The sequence below is a fragment of the Notolepis coatsorum genome (genome assembly GCF_963971535.1).
Source record: "Notolepis coatsorum genome assembly, chromosome: 7".
NCBI lineage: Eukaryota > Metazoa > Chordata > Actinopteri > Aulopiformes > Paralepididae > Notolepis > Notolepis coatsorum.
Genome location: NC_140171.1, coordinates 134,036,127 through 134,053,123, shown reverse-complemented (window position 1 = coordinate 134,053,123; position 16,997 = coordinate 134,036,127). Strand labels below are relative to the sequence as shown.

The 16,997-nt window shown below is 43.2% G+C and overlaps 2 protein-coding genes across 2 annotated transcripts in view; both read right to left on the bottom strand.

Moving 5' to 3' along the window:
• klhl2 (kelch-like family member 2) overlaps window positions 1–9,902 on the bottom strand; it is a 33,993-nt gene extending 24,091 nt beyond the window's left edge. Inside the window, exons 1-5 of the mRNA XM_084317845.1 lie at window positions 9,528–9,902; window positions 8,628–8,747; window positions 8,174–8,280; window positions 6,697–6,818; window positions 225–387 (exon numbers count right to left, since the gene is read on the bottom strand). Of these exons, the coding sequence (XP_084173971.1) occupies window positions 225–387; window positions 6,697–6,818; window positions 8,174–8,280; window positions 8,628–8,747; window positions 9,528–9,595 (580 nt within the window). The 5' untranslated portion in view covers window positions 9,596–9,902. The remainder of the gene's footprint in view (window positions 1–224; window positions 388–6,696; window positions 6,819–8,173; window positions 8,281–8,627; window positions 8,748–9,527) is intronic.
• A 3,688-nt stretch (window positions 9,903–13,590) lies between these two features.
• med28 (mediator complex subunit 28) lies at window positions 13,591–16,971 on the bottom strand. Its single transcript, XM_084317850.1, has 4 exons — window positions 16,798–16,971; window positions 14,939–15,005; window positions 14,734–14,846; window positions 13,591–14,027 (listed from the first exon to the last, which is right to left on the bottom strand). Exons 1-4 carry the CDS (start codon window positions 16,960–16,962, stop codon window positions 13,824–13,826), a joined length of 549 nt encoding a protein of 182 aa, XP_084173976.1. The 5' UTR covers window positions 16,963–16,971; the 3' UTR covers window positions 13,591–13,823.
• Between the last annotated feature and the right edge of the window lie 26 nt (window positions 16,972–16,997).

Below are 16,997 nucleotides of genomic sequence, written 5' to 3'. Positions count from 1 at the left end.
TCTTTTAAAAAACAGCTAAAAACACATATGTTTAGACAGGCCTTTGGTCATATATAGGCACCCTTTTTGTCCTCACTGTTCCTATCGTTTTTTTAATTAGTGACTGATGATTTTATTTAAATTCTTTTATTCTATTATTTTATTTGGTTTCACTGTTTTTAACTGCCGTCTGTTGTTTTCAAGCTCGTCAAGCCGCCCACCCGCCCAGCCACACCCACACACACCTGCATACGTGTTGGCCTGTGTGAGGAGCTGGGTGCAGGCGTGGAGGTCAGCGAAGGCTCGTATCCCCAGACAGTTGGACGGATGAAGCTGAGAACTCAGGAACTCACAGCAGGTCTTCTTCACCTCCGTCAGCTGGAGCAGGCCTGCTGCGGGCAACAACGCCTGGGACACACACACAGAAAGAAGCCTACGTTTAGTGCAGTGGTTCTCAAACTACGGGTTGCGGCCCAAAGTGGGGTCGCGGGTAGGTGGCAGTGGGCATTGGCAAGTAAAAAAATATATATATTAAAGAAAATATATATATATTTTTTTTATGTTCTGGCAACATATTTTGGCTAAATATGCCTTGTTTTATAAATGTGTATTGATAACATAGTGCTGTAATCAAATGTTCTAATAAATATGCATGATCAAGTTCAACAACGTGTGCTTTTATTTTGATATTCCTTAATTCCACGTTGAAATTACGCGATACATTAAGTGTGGGGTCGCCAAAAAGAATCCTAAATAAAATGGGGTCGTGGTACAAAAAAGTTTGAGAACCCCTGGTTTAGTGGCTATCCATTTTACTCCTGCTGAATCCATCTGAAGGGCAGCAAGGTGGCTCTGTGGTTAGACCCACTGTTATGGCCGCTGTACATCCCTGCCAAAGTGTCCTTGAGCAAGGCACTGAACCAGTTTTTCTCCAGGGGGGGGTTATGTGCCTGGGCTCTTGCCTATTTGGAGAAATGCACACTTTGCACTATGTATGTGGGAGTTCTATATATCATGCATGCGTTTCAGCATAGGAAAAGCTAAATACACTGTGTGTATGTTACCAGTTGCTTCATTAGAAAAACGTTCAAAATATATCATGCCATGGACAAACTCTCACAGCAATATAATAAAAATGAACTCACTGGAGTTGTAACTGCAGTGAAGCTCATATTATCTATCCTACTAACTGACTTAACTATCCTGTATCTAGAACGTGTGCATTTCTGCACCACATTGATATGAAACTGATTTTATTTTTATATTTATAACCAGAGTGGTCCCACATTGCAAAATGAAATTCAAGGACCTTTAAGTACTTTTCCAATCACTATTTTTCATTTTCAAGGATGTCACTCGGAGGATACAATTCACTTTTAACACTTTGATTGCCAGCATGGGGTGGGCTATTTATCGCTTGAGTGCCAGCGCTTTAGTCAATGAGAGGGCGAGCACATTTGCGAACGCATAAACTATATCTTAAATTATGGCTATGTGTCTAATACGCCCGTCGCTTATCAATGACTTGCTTGCAGTCAACATGTACGAAACTGATTGTTTTTTCATCTGTACATTTCCGTTTTATACCGTTTTGAATACGAGTATAGTTTTGGAAATTTCTAGAAAAAAGAAAAGATTCCATAGGAATCGCCCTTTACTGGAATACACACAACATGTTGTAATTTTCCGGCTGATTTATGAATCGTTTTCAAATAAACGCTAGATTATCGATAGTATATGTGTACTAGGGCTGACCCCTATTAGTCGATTAGTCGACTAATCGGTCGAAAGGAGCCGTAGTCGACTAGCCAACCTCTTAGTCGAATATAAAGAAATTAAAAATAAATTAATTTATAAAGAAAAATTATTTCATTTTTTATCATTCTTTCCAAAAGAAAAGAGGCCTAGAAGCGTGGCTAACGCTAATGGCACGCATACCAGAGGCTAACTGCCTATGAAAACAGGCACAGAGGCACTGAAAGAGGATTTCACCCATCTAATGAACACTAGACTAGACAAATATCAAGATGTATCCATCAGTGGACCAATTGCATGCTTTTGCAGAGGACAAGAAGCCTTCAGTCGACGCCTTCAGACATTAAGCACCCCCCACAGCCCAAATGGAATGATACAAATTTTAAAAAAAATTAAATTTAAAAACTATATAAAAAATATTATACTTTCTTTTTTCTTTTTTTTTGTCGACCAATAGTCGACTAACGGCACATTTTGGCCAATCATAGTCGACCATCCAAATCCTTAGTCTGGGACAGCCCTAATGTGTACTTATGCACGCTAGAGAAGCGGGCCGAAAAATCGATTATCTATGACCTGGTCCGCGCTAACGTCATACACGCACACACATACAGACACAGACACGTTGTGAAATATGTGAAAAAAACATCCGATTGCCCCAAAACTGGTAAAATAGATTCCTTACCTCAGATCAGATGTTCTGCAAAAAGATTATAACAATTCCTGATCGCCATTCCAAATATCGATCGCGTTTATCGATCCAACATTAGACCTCGAAACAGATCATCCACGCTGCTTTCGGTTGCCCCAATGAATGCAATAGTCTCCGGTTACATGCCTGAGAAGTAAAATGTGGAATCCGGAGTTTCTTTTCACATGTATTTTCATTGAGTCCATTCCAATGGGTGCAATACCATCCGGGTGACGATAGGGGGCGGTATTTGCCCTTTTCGAGCTCATAGACCAGGGCTATTCAACTGGCGGCCCGCGGGCCAGACTCGGCCCGCGGGATGGTTCTGACCGTCCCGCCAAAGATTACATGATAATAAAAAAAATACAAAAAAATATTTTATTTTAATATTTTTTTTTTTTACTTTTTTCTTTTCATGTCAACGTTAACACGCACAATTGAGCCAAAAGTCACTCAATTAATGACAGATTTAATTGATAAATTGAGGGAAAACTTTGCAAGTCGATTTGATGAATTTGACATGTCCAGAGAATTGATGCATTTTGTGAGCAACCCATTTGCCAATGTAGCTGCTATTTCCACAAAAGGACAAGAGTTCCTTAACTTCCTTGCATCACTTCACATTGATGAAGGTCTCCTGCAACTTGAAATAATTGACATGCAAGCATCATCTGCTCTGAAGCAGGCACTTGAGAATGAATCCACCACAACATTTTGGATAAAGTGTATTCATGTCAAGACATTCCCCAAAATAAAAACGCTGGCAATATCTGTGCTAACAATGTTTGGCTCAACATACACCTGTGAATCCAGTTTCTCTCACATGAATGCCATTAAAACAAGCAACCGTGCCTCCTTGACAAATGAGCATTTGCATCACTGTTTGCGGGTAGCCCTCACTTCCTATGAACCCTCTTTCTCTGCCATTGCCCAGTCAAAGAAGTGCAATCGCTCTCATTAGATGTGTGTATGTAGGCTAGGCCTGTCTGCCCCCCACCCCCCTGATGTTTGAGAGTTAAGAGTGGACAATAAGTGCTAATAAGATGCTGTGATTTGCTGTTGTTGCACAGACATGAAGCACTTTTTCATAAGCTCAGCTGCACTTTAAATGTGTTTTTTTGTTCAAGTGTTGATGTTAGAATGTTCAGATGCACATCATGCAATTGTTTGTTTTTTATTTTATTTTTATATTGAAATGTTGAAGAGGAGATATTGCAGTTGTTGCACAGTCATAAATGAAGCAGTTTTTGCAGGAGATGTTGCAGATGTGGCACATAAATGAAGCACTTTTTTTTAAAAGTATACTACTTTTGCAATGTAGTTAAATAAAAGTTGTGAAAATGTGGTTGCGTGTTGTGTCAAGTGTACATATATTCATAGCACGGGGAGGCGCCGTGGCAGTCCGGCCCCTGGCCCCTTGGGTTTCTGACAATGTGGCCCCCTGAACAATTTAGTTGAATAGCCCTGTCATAGACAGTCCCAATGATAACGTGAGGCTGGATTGATGAAAAATGAATGGATATCGCTAATAAAAGAAATAGCGATTAAATAACGAGATTTCTCGTTGTTGGCACTCAATGTGTTAAATGCTGTTTTTTTTTTTAAGCATCTTCTTGGCCTGCTTGGCAGCTAGAGCAACACATGCGAAGAAATGAGGAAAAGCAGTTGGAGCGCACAAGACAGCGACTCGTCAGATTTTATTAAAACAGAAAAAAAAAAAAGGATTTCTTAATTCAGAACAATTTGATCATGGATGAACAAACATTCAATGCGAATGGTTGATTTGAATTTCAAGGACTTTTTAAGCACCTTGTTAAATGTTTTTGCCGTTTTCAAGGAATTCCAGGCCTCAACTTTTCTTTGTAAAAAAATCGAACACTTTAACTCAATCTGCGCCAACAACGATTATACTCGTTATTGGGCGCCATGCATTGAATGCCAACAACGAGTATACTCGTTATTAGATCGTTTGATCTTTTTCCTTTGATCCCCGCTCTACAGACTCGCCCGGAGCGCTCTGAATCACTTTGGCACAGCCACATACGCTGGAACTGCAATGCCAATCAAATATCACAGGATGGCAGTATCATCTACCATTTGAACTCGGATAGGAAGGCTATGAGGGGTGGAAGTCTCATTGGCAATGAATGCACGAGACATCGAGGCTCGCTCTGTCGGGGAGGAGCTCTTCCAAAGCAATCAAAAGCAGATCTGCTCGCCTCAGAACCTATATAGTGTCCAGTAGACACGTGTAATTACATATAAACTTGTAATTGCGATCGCCAATCATTGGAATTATTCTTTTTGGATTACCTTCTGGCTAAGGTAAGGACCCCCCCTATGTCTATTTTACCGAACGTGAACCGTGTTTATGTAACGATCACAGTGGCTTACTGTACCGGTCATAGACAAGGCTTTTTCTAACGATCGGATTATCGGGGTAAGACTACCCCTTTTTACATGTTGTACTGGAAACAGTGTCTGTCAAATGAGCCATACCATTTCCCCATAGCTATAATATAGAATGTACAAATAGCGCCGCAAAGATCATGAATTACCGCGGATGCATGGCCAGCGTGGCAGACGAAGAGTTAAGCACTTCAAGGACCTTGTGCGAACCCTGCTCGTCTTTCTGCACCACATTGATGTGGAGCTGGTTTTATTTAAAGGTCCTGTGTCTTATAAATGGCCTTTTCCAGTGTTTAGCATTGTTTTATACCAATGGGGGTTTGTATCAAATTGGGTCTGTGTCTCTAATTACCATTTTGGCGGATTGCTCTAATTCAGTTGAGACAATCTCCTCCCCCATTGAATTAGGTCATTCTGATTTGACTGTTTTGCTGACATGAATAAGGCACTGATCTGCATAACTAACGCCCCCTCTATGGTTGTAGCGTAACCATGCGAGTGGAAATACCTGCACTTCCTCAAGTGCGTGCGGCAGAGAATGAGCGAGCGAGAGAGAGGGAAAGAGAGAGATAAAGAGCGAGAGAGAGATAGAGAGGGACAGGAGCTTCTGTCGGGGAAACAAACACACACGCATTTACACACACAACCTGACCGGCCGCGCGGGGTAACACAAACACACACATTTACACACACACAACCTGACCGCGGGGAAACACAAACACACACGCATTTACACACACACACACAACCTGACCGGTGCGCGGGGAAACACAAACACACACGCATTTTACACACAACCTGACCGGCGCGCGTGGAGGGTCTTCTCCCTGGTAGAGAGAGAGAGGGAGAGGGACCGCGGGCAGGAGTGTGTAAATGTGTGTGCACGCTGGGCTGGTGTGGGGCTTCTCCCTGGGATATCACTGTCAAAATATCTTTGACTCCCACCCGCACGCCCATATTCCGATCCGTGCAATAATATTCACAGCGGTATATATTGTCATTTGAAACAAGTTACCAATGCATTGTCCCGTGGGATTATGCCCCCCGCGGCGAAATTAATTAGTATCCCCCTCAATCTTTCTACCTCTTTACAGATGTGTTCCATAGACTCACAGGAATTGTGTAAAGTTGCCCAAATAGTGAAAGGAATAGCAATGCATGTCCCCTTTAACCAGAGTGGTCCCACTGAAATACAATTTCATAGACCTCTCATAGGTGACGTATTCTCCGGCTGCCCCCGAGCCTCCAGTCTTTGCTGCAGCTATAGGATAATGAATGGACTATTAATAGATGGCTCCTAGCTCCGTCTGTGGTTCATGCAGGCTGTGGTCCCCGTGAACAAAGCTTTCTAATGTACATTTCTCTCTCTCTCTCTCTCTGCTAAGGCAGGGGATTTTGAATTTTAAGAGACAGTTTAAAAAAAAATAAAAAAAAAGGAAAGAAATTGCTAGCCAAAACTAGCTTAGCATCGCAAATCGGGGTCACCCCGATGTCACCGGTGTCAGTGCATTCTCTGCAACATCCGGTCATTTTGGGTTAGCAATTTGTGTTCGGTGGAACACAATTTTCCCCATTAACCCCACATGCAATATCAAGGACAAAATGACTGGTAAATTACTTGTTTGACGTGCGTATATGTAACATTGTTAAATTGTTGTGTGGGCCAGGTCTATAGTAAAGAAGACGCACCGTAAAGGACGTTATTTTGTGTATTATGTTTGTGTATGTGTGGTTGTGTCGGGTCTGGTTTGATTTGGTATTAGGGGTATAGGGGGTAAGCTAGCAGGGGCCTCCTTCAAAAGAGCAGGTGGTCCTTGTGTGTGTGTGTGTGTGTGTGTGTGTGTGTGTGTGTGTGTGTTTACCTGTACATTGTCCTCTGTGACGTGTATCTCTGCTGTGTATATGTAGTCTATCAGGAGGCCAAGAGTCCAGCCATCGACTTCCTTTATCCTCACGCGCTTTGCTCTGCTCTCTGCCATTTCCCCTGAACACATACACACACGTTAGCCTTTCAGCAAAAGAGAGCAACATGGAGGCTGTAATTACTGTGCAGTACGCAAACTATGCATACCGGTAAAAACACCCACACACACACACAGTACTTGGGTCTATGACTACTCTGCTGCAACCCACTGCTAAAAACGGATGTACAAAGTCTTGACTGTATGAGGAGTGGTAGTCGTCCTGTTGTCGCTGTACCATGTGTCCGTCACACTATTAACCCTTTCACTACCACACTACAGAAGGTAACTGTCTGTAGTGTGGTTGTGAAAGGGATAACCCTTTGTCGTGTGGCAGTGAAAGGGTAACCTCTTCACTTTGTTTTTTGTAATTCTTATTTTTTTTTATTTTTTTCCCCCTCCTTTTTCCTCCGATTTTCTCCCATCCCAATGTTAGTCGTTATGCCAATTCCCAATCCCCTTCCTGGTCGCTGCGCACTTACCCCCCACAGTCGGTCTGGGAGAGTGGAGGCTACCACGTGCTTCCTCCGACACACGTCCAGCCAATCAACCGCTTCTTTTCACCTGGCAGCGCGGACTCTCACTGAGAGGGCGTAGCGTGTGGAAGGATCATACTATCCTACTTAGATCCTATCCGCGCTTAGCAGGCGCCCCGACCGAACTGTAGGAGTCGCTGTTTACAACGACCCGGACCCACCCCGCCAGCTTCTCCCACCCTCTAATACTGCCAATTGTATTAGTGTGAACGGCCAGCCAAGCTGGTGACAACCCCGGAGCTGTGAGCTGGATTCGAACAGGCGAATCCAGCCGCTCCGGGGTTGGTGACGAACGCAATCTCCGTTACGCCACCTGACCGCCCTGTTTTTTGTAATTCTGATTCTAGTCATCCTGGACATCTGGTGGGTGTTGCTGTACCTTCTGTGGGCAGGAGCCCAACTGTCTCAACCACTGACCAGACCCAAAGTGTATCATTCTACCTAGCTGCCCAATTTTAAAGATTAACCCTCTCACCACCACAGTACAGTACACTACATAAGGTTAACCTTTCACTACCACAACCGTCTGTCATACGACAGTGAACGGGTTAACCTTCTGTAGTGTCACAGTAAAAGGGTTAACCCTTTGACTCTTTCACTACCACTCTACCAAAGGGTTAACCCTTTCACTGTGACACTACAGAAGGTTAACCCGTTCACTGTCGTATGACAGACGGTTGTGGTAGTGAAAGGGTCAAAGTGGTCAACGGGTCTCTCGTGGAATAGAAAAACTTCCCAGCCACAGAACAACATTCACCAGAATTTGTCTGGCGGGCAGGTGTTCATTTCCCACCAATTATTGTGTAAAACCCTAGTAGCTCCAGTGAGAACAGGGGTCTTACCTGTAAACATGGCATGGAAGTACGGGCTCCCAGCAGCCAGAACCACCCTGTGTGCTGCGATCTCCACATCCTCTGCTACTATAGTCACATCACACAACAGGTTCTGACTGGTGTGTGGAGGGGGGGGGGGGGGAAGAGAGAGAGAGAGAGAGAGAGAGAGAGAGAGAGAGAGAGAGAGAGAGAGAGAGAGAGAGAGAGAGAGAGAGTGGAGAGAGAAAATACATTCTTGAAGAGTCAGACTCCCAACATCCCAGGGAAATGAGTATGAGACTAGCGCTTTGAGATGCCTAATGTAAGGCACACTATATAAAATAAATATATTATTATTATTACTATGGATTAGTACTAATGTACCATGTATTATCAAAGTGTTGGTGGAAAAGCACAGCTGAGGAGCCAGGGTCACAGAGAGGTCAGGAGGACACAAGAAGAGAGGAGGATGTGTGTGAGTCACCTGCGCAGCTCGTTCATCACTTTGAAGGCCTTCCTCATGTGCCGAGGGTTGAGAGTCACCGGGCCCGGTCTCTCCACTGCCTCCTCCTTATCCAGAGGATGTGGACACAGTCTAGTACAACTAGGGACAGCAAAAAACACACACACACACACACAGAGAAAGACAGAATAACTAACATTGAACATGTAGGGGTGGGTGGGGGCTTTTTTTTTTTTTTTATCTGCTGCCAGATTTTATTTTGGAATAGAGAATTGTCTGATTGTTTACCCATCAACAAGTGTCTAGGAGGATAGAGGGCAAACTTACAGTCGAGTCAAGTCACAATTGTCCAGCATGTGGCTTGTGTTAATTTCCAATCCTGATTTGTAGATCATAATAATGCCAGCGCCAGATAGTTAATGACATGGCTGATAGTTAATGACAGCTGTATTTGTAAATCTGGTATGTCATAAATGTCTAGATGTAACGGTACTGTGTCTATCTGTATGTCATGTCATGTTATGATGAATTGAAAACGGGGGACCCTGATGTAAACAAGACGAAAGTCTTTCTCTGGTCTGCATCCCCTTAACAATTGTGTGTATTGTTGAGCCGTATACTGTATTGTACCCATTCTGCAATCTGTTAATAAAGTTTTCAATCAATCAATCAATGACAGGCTCTTGGGGCTCATCGCCTTCTGTGTGCCCTCACACACCAGTGACACCACTGACATGTACCATTATAATAAACACGACATTTTCAGTATAACCCCCCCAAACCACAATGTTATTATCAGTATCCAGTGGCAACAGCAACACCATGCAGGGCAGCCCAGCAGCCGCGCTGTCAATGCGGCATCATCACTCAACAAGCAGCAGCAGCTACCATGTGAAACGTCAACACTCCCTCCTCACTCACAGGGGATGCATGTCCATGATGTCTGGGCTCTTCAGAGGCTGAAAGCTTGGGGCCGTTGAATGCACCATTCCATATCCCACAAGGATGTCTTCTTTTTATTCAGTTATTATATACACCAAACCCAGATCACACATTTCCAAGCGACGGACACCGGGATCATCCAGCCCATGATGGTAACACACAGCCGCCTCCTTTACGGTGTTTGTTTCTATACACAAGCTCGGTTCACTGCGGTGACACACTTCAATAAGAAACACGTTGTTGCGGTTCTGTCTCCGGGTGTTGTTGTCTGCCGCAGTCGAGTCACGGATTCTTCACTCCCGTTTAGCTACGAGAGAGAGACGGGGCGAAACGGGAGCGGCGTTGTTGGACCTGTTATTTCTTCTTTCCTCCTCTCGCTGATTAAAATGCACAAACAAGGAGGACATGTCTGCAAAGACGTTCCTCCGGGTAACCAAGGCGTGTGACGAGAAAACACTGTCTCCCTCTAGCTGTGGAAGACTGATAGAGCGCTGCTGGGTTGACCTGATAATGGGACGTCGTGGGGGGTCGTGTAAATGTTAAGTTATGGGGGGCAGCAGGACATTAATAATAACATTCGTTTATTGTATCATCTCTCCCCACCGTATGTATATTTTTTCTCCCACCCCCTCCCAATGTACAGTCTCCTCCCCATCATATTCTCTGTTAGGATCTATGGGTAACAGTACTGTATATTTGCATATCGTATATGTCACAAATGTAACAGTACTATATAGCTGTGTCATGTATGTCCCTATGCCATAAATGTCATGATGTCATGTATGTTGAGTATGTCATAAATGTCACTATGAATTGAAAATGGGGGACCCTGATGTAAACAAGACAAACGTCTTTCTCTGGTCTGCATCCCCTGTATTGAGCCGTACTGTATTGTACCCATTCTGCAATCTGTTAAATAAAGTTTTCATTCATTCATTCAAAGTTGTCATGAAATGCTTTTTACCCAAGAGATAAATGTAATGTTGTACTGGACTCTTTTAATTTGTGCTGGTCATTCAATGGTTATTGACCTGGCTCTGTGATTTTCCCTCAATACTCGTTTTGATCAGTTGCTATGTTGGTGATACTATAATTAAAATAGTTTTCTACTGTTGCACTTTTATGTCTGCTGCTAAACCAAGTACATATCCAAGACAAATACAAAAAATCTGAATCATTACTTGTAGGGATGCTCGATATTGGCTTTTTTACCGATACCGATATACCGATACCGATATATGCAGGGTTTCCCCCCCAAAAAAACGGAATAATTTCAGGTAATTAACATTACATATCTCTTGTCGTGTAATTAACACAACATTATGCATACTTTGACAATAAATAAAATAATAATGTGTTCTTACTTGCTTGCCTGGGTAAATAAATGTAAAAAGATATATAAAAATCTTTTTTTGAAAACCGATACCGATATTTTCCGATATCACATTTTTATGCCAATATCGGTAGGCCGATAATATCAGACATCCCTACTTGTAAGTACTGACCCTGCTTATAAGTGCAGCTTGGTTATTCTGCACCTGCTAAAGGCCTAAAATGTAAAATGCAATAATTGAGAAGGTTATTAGAGATAATGTGATTGTTATGGTGCCATGATTTATGCAGTTTGGTTTAATGTCTTCAAAGTTTTAAAATAAAACAAAATAAAAAGCCAGAATGGGTACAGTACAGTACAGCTCAATACATACAATTGTTAAGGGGATGCAGACCAGAGAAAGACGTTTGTCTTGTTTACATCAGGGTCCCCCATTTTCAATTCATCGTAACATATATGACATACAGATAGACAGTACTGCTACATCTATACATGTATGACATACCAGATTTGCAAATACAGTACTGTTTGTGATACGAAAAGAGTCCAGAAAAGAAGTATATACATTTGACGTAGAAACTGTACATTGGAGGAGGTTGGGTAGGTGGGGGGGTACTGTACATTGGAGGTGGTTGGGTGGGTGGGGGGGAGGTTGGGTAGGAGTGGGGGGGTAGGAGGGGGGGGGGGACACTGTACAACTGTACAAGCAACACTGTACATTGGAATATTGACAAGACCATACTTGGTCATTTTTACTGTACATTGGAGGGGGTTGTGTTAGGACATTTACAGGGGCCAGTTTCGAATAGCAGTCTCCCGTAGGTGTTTTTTGAGAGTGTTTTTGAAAGTGGGTAGTGATTCACATTCCTTTACAGCTTTGGGTAGTGCGTTCCACATTGATGTGGCATAATTGCTAAACTAACAATCCATAAATAAAATGGTCACTTTTAATACTTGGTTGCAAATAGTTTGCAGTCAATGACTGATGTCTGTGTGACCGATCGTATGTTACTCCTTCTGCGTTGTGTTAAATGTCGATGCCCCGAGGGAGTTCCGAACACGGGTCTCCCACGCTGCACTAAGAGGTGAATTCACTCCTGGGTACCATATCTATTAACCCTGTTATGGGGAAGTGAGTTTAACTCGCAGCCCGCTTACTGCTAGTTATATACATTTTCGACACAATCTCACTAAATTATTATTTTAAAACCTTTACCATACATACTACATTCTATAGTTTAATTTCAACATGCCTACATTAATCATTCAAACTAGTAGTGAGAGTTAAACATTTAGGAATAATATGTTCTCCATTCTGGGTGTATGTGAACCTACCACGGGCTCATTCCTCATGTAATGGTGCCACTCTAACGTAGACACTTGCATTGTAGCTCACAAGGAAACGCCCACCAACCAATAAGAATCCATAGAACAATTAAACGCCATTCTATTGGGTCTTAGTTACCTTGACAAGTGGAATCACAATAAACTCTGTTACATATGGAACCCATAGACATCACCAGAAGCTGGGTTTCGTCCCTGGTGATGCTCTGGCAGGCGTCTCCTGCAATTGTCTTCGGTTCCTGCTTGTTCTTGGGGACATTTTTCCTTCAGCAAGTGAAATGCATGCTCAATTGGATACAGGGCAGGTGATTACCTTGGCCATTGCATAACATTCTTTGCCTTAAAAAACTCTTTGGTTGCTCGTCATTGCACTGTGAAGCATTAATCAATGAGTTCTGAAGCATTTGGCTGAATGAGCAGATAATATTGCCCTAAACACTTGAGAATTCATCCTGTTGCGTTCCTCAGCGGTCACATCATCAATAAATACAAGGGAATCAGTTCCATTGGCAGCCATACATGGCCACACCATAACACTACCACCACCACTCTTCACTGATGAGGTGGTATGCTTTGGATCATGAGCAATTCCTTTCCTTCTCCATACTCTTCTCTTACCATAATTCCAAGTTGATCTTTGTCTCACCGGTCCATAGGATGTTGTTCCAGAACTGTAGTTCTTATTTTATATATAGATGTTTTTTTTGCAAACTCAAATCTGGTCTTCTTGTTTTTGAGGCTCAGCAATGGTTTACATCTTGTGGTGATCCCTCTGTATTAATTCTGGTGAAGTCTCGATTGTTGACTTTGACACATTATTATTATGCCTACCTCCTAGAGCGTGTTTTTGATCTGGCCAACTGTTGTGACATTTTATTTTATTTATTTTTTTACCAAGGAAAGAATTCTTCCGTCATCCACCACAGTTGTTCTTCCGGTGTTGCAGAGCTCAGCAGTACGTTCTTTCATTTTAAGAACGTACCAAACTAATGGGTTTGTTTTGGTTTTTCAGTTCAACGCTGGCTTGCTTCACTGATAGTGACAGCTCTTTGGACCTTTGACAGCAACAGATTCCAAATACCACGCTTGAAATTAACTCTAGACCTTGTATCTGCTCCTTGTAGCCTCTGCTCCTTGTAGCCAATTGTCCAATTATTTTGGTCCCTTATAAAAGGAGGAAGCACATGTACAATTTGTTTCACTTCAAATCCATTGTGGTGGTGTACAGAGCCAAAATTATGAGAATTGTGTTGATGTACAAATATTTATGGACCCGACTGTATGTATGCATGTATTGTTTGGGTTCCATTTGTATTAGCCAATACCATTTGTAGAAACACATCTCAAGTTCAGATCCAATAGACTTAAAGATTGATTTATTCTAAGTAAAAAAATAAGAAAGAATAAAGAAAAAGTAGGTAACATGGAAACATTTACTTGAGTAAAAGGAATCCTGAAAAACAGTTGTGAATAACTAACAACATTCCAAAAGATCCAATAGCTTGGCTGGAGCATGGCAGCTGCACTGTCCTCCAGTTTCTTCGTAACCTGATGGTGACAGTCTGTGCTGTGAATATATGGGTGTGTTTGCATCCGATTTAGATTGGCTTTAAGGGGGCAGGGGGTAGGCTAGCGGAGGCCTGCTCCAGAAAGGCTAGTGGTCCAGGAGGAGGGAGGTCTGTTGGTTTGCGATGTTGAACGCTCACATCCTCCAGCACCTGTTGCCAATTGTGCAGCTTGGATAAGTGCTTCTGGACCAGCATCTCTTTCCTTTGTAGCTCATTGCGTAACTCCGATACATCCTTGAGCAAGAGAAACCGAGAGAAAGAGGGAGATGGGGAAGGCATAATGCAGAGAAGAAGTAAAAATAATTATTTAAAAAAAAAAGGGTAATATGAACAAAAACAATGGTACATGCTAAGGGTAAAAGGCTATGTCAATGAGCCGAGGATACTGTGGGGTTAGCAGCTGGTTCTCAACCTGGGGTTTGGGAACGATGGCTACAATGTTTGCAAGATTATTTCAGGAATATAAAAACGAAATAAAGCTAAATGTATAGATTTAAGTTGCAATAATAAATGTCTTTAAATGCTTACTTTGCTGTGAAATAACGAGGATATGCAATATCTATGTTTCTGCCTATAGGATTTGTTGACTAATAAAATCGATTTAGACAAATCTGTACAATTTTAGTTTCCTGCATGAGACAATGCAGAGGGGCCTCTTTAAATCTAGCGATTGCCAGAGATGTGCTTATCAATCTCAGGAAAATAACAGCATGGAAAAAAGCATAGAAATCCACTACAAGTCTTGGTCAACTAAGCCCAAACCAAGCAAAATAATTGATTATAGGGAATACACTTTATTATTTTATATATAACTCCTTTGACTGGGGTAGGCTGTACCTTACAACTACATTAACAACAGCAGGGTGGGAGATCAAATCAAATGGCTAGATAGATGACAGCTGGAGAGACTGTTAATACAGATGACATGCAATATCATTACCTCTTTCACAACCTGTTCTGGCTTCTGTACGGATAACTGAAGCCTTTTCTGTAAGAAGAAACATTCCGTCTGTCGAGCAACATCAAGGAATTTTTGGATGCACTGGTCCACACCTTAGAGAAACAGTCAGTTTGTCAATATAACAGCTGTACAACACAATGGCACGATACTTGTTCCAATTGTACAGAGGAGGCAAGTCACTCACCAGTTCGAATCTCTTCCTGGTCTGTTCCATTCACATAGTCTTGGCTCACCAAGGACGCAAAACAAGCCTAAATGATCAATAAAAACATGATTGGTAAAACTGCTAACATTATGCATACATTTAAAACACACACGCCTGTCACTGAACCTCTGTGCGCTCACTGGCAGTAGGGCCGTCTCTAGCTTGTGAAAAAAAAAGCTTTCTAGCTCGTATTTATTTATTTACCGTATAATGGCTCAAGTTTATATAGCGCCTTTCACATACCCAAGGCGCTTTACAATAAAAGGGGGAGGGGAGAGGATAACTGATCTAAACTAAGAAACAAATTACAAAAACAGAACAGAGCAAGGGCGGCTAGGTAGCGCAGTGGGCAAGGTGTGGGTGGGGATCGGACGCTGTGGACAGCGACTCCTACAGGTCGGTTGGTGCGCCTGCGCAGTAGAATCCCTCCCACGCAGACCCTTGCCGCTGAGAGATCGCGCTGTGCAGGTGAAAAGATGCGACGGCTGCTTCCTCGAGTACCGGAGGGGACACGTGATGCAAGGCTTCGTCCACATTGCAGCCGGCCTGTGGGAGGCATGGCCTAACAGCGTTCGAGACAGGGGAGGGTAGAATTGGACAATACGAAATTGGGGAGAAAAAGTAGATAAAAAAAAAACAGAACAGAGCAAACAGAACAGAAAAAAAAATAGAACAAACAGAATGAATAGGATGCTAAGGAGCATCAGAGACCATATGCCTGGGTGAAGAGGTGGGTTTTCCGCAGGTTTTGGCAAGAGAGTTAGCATTTCGGATGTCCATGGGGGGAGTTCCAAAGGGTGGGGGCAGCAACACTAAAAAGCCCTGTCCCCGATGGTCTGCAACCTGGCTTGTGGTATGGTGAGTAAGCCTGTGTCAGAGGAGCGGAGATTCCAGGAGGGGGTGTAGGTGTGGAGAAGGTTGGATAGGTATTGAGGGGCAGTGGTGTGTTATGTAGGGATTTATATGTGAGCAGGAGGATCTTGAAGGTGACACGAGATTTTACGGGAAGCCAGTGAAGGTGTATGAGGGTGGGGGTGATGTGCTGCCAGGGTTTGGTGTGGGTGAGAAGAACCCTGGCGGCAGAGTTCTGAACGTACTGGAGCCTATAATCCAGGGCTTTGTGAGTCACCCCGGATAGGACTCCATTACAGTAGTCCAAACTGGAGGTGATGAAGGCGTGGATGAGGGTTTCAGCCACAGAGTCTGGCTGGAAGTGTTCTTGATGTGGGAAAAAAGGCTGATTTAGTGAGGGATTTGATATGGTGGATAGTCCAGGATGACACCTAGTATAGGTTGCGGAATTCTGAGGAGGGGAGAATGGAGCAATCATCGATGGTGAGGACTAGATCCCCAACCTTCCTGAGCAGTGCCATGGAAGCCACAACCATGATCTGTTTAGTTGCTGTTGAGTTTGATGACATGAATGATGAATTGAAAATGGGGGACCCTGATGTAAACAAGACGAAAGTCTTTCTCTGGTCTGCATCCCCTTAACAATTGTATGTATTGAGCTGTACTGTACCCATTCTGCAATCTAATAAAGTTTTCAATCAATCAATCAATCCAGGTTTTGAAGTAGTGCAGGCAGTTCAACCCATAATATCTATGGTTCAACCGGGACTGGGGAGGGTATGCGGGGAGGGTATGCGTGGCGTGATTTCTATTACATCATTAGCTATCTATATGAACAGTCAACGTGAGCTCAATATTTCTACTGCTAGCTAACGGTGTTGTAAACAATACACAATGTTATTAGCCAACTCGATGTGAGCAAATGCGTTACTGCCAACTAGCGTGCGCTAGCTCGCTGGCCGTTTATCGCAACATCCGATTCCTACCTCAAAGGAAGCTTCCAAGTCGTCCACCAGTGTATTGTTCCCCTGGCCCCTGTTACCGGTGGCACCGGGGAGTAAACCCGGCTGTCCCGGTCCACCAGGTCCCCCGACTGGATGCCCACCCGGCGGCTGTTGTCCAGGAAACATGCCTCCCATGGATGAAGCCATCTTGGTCTACCGCTGCCCGTTCGCACATGCGCATT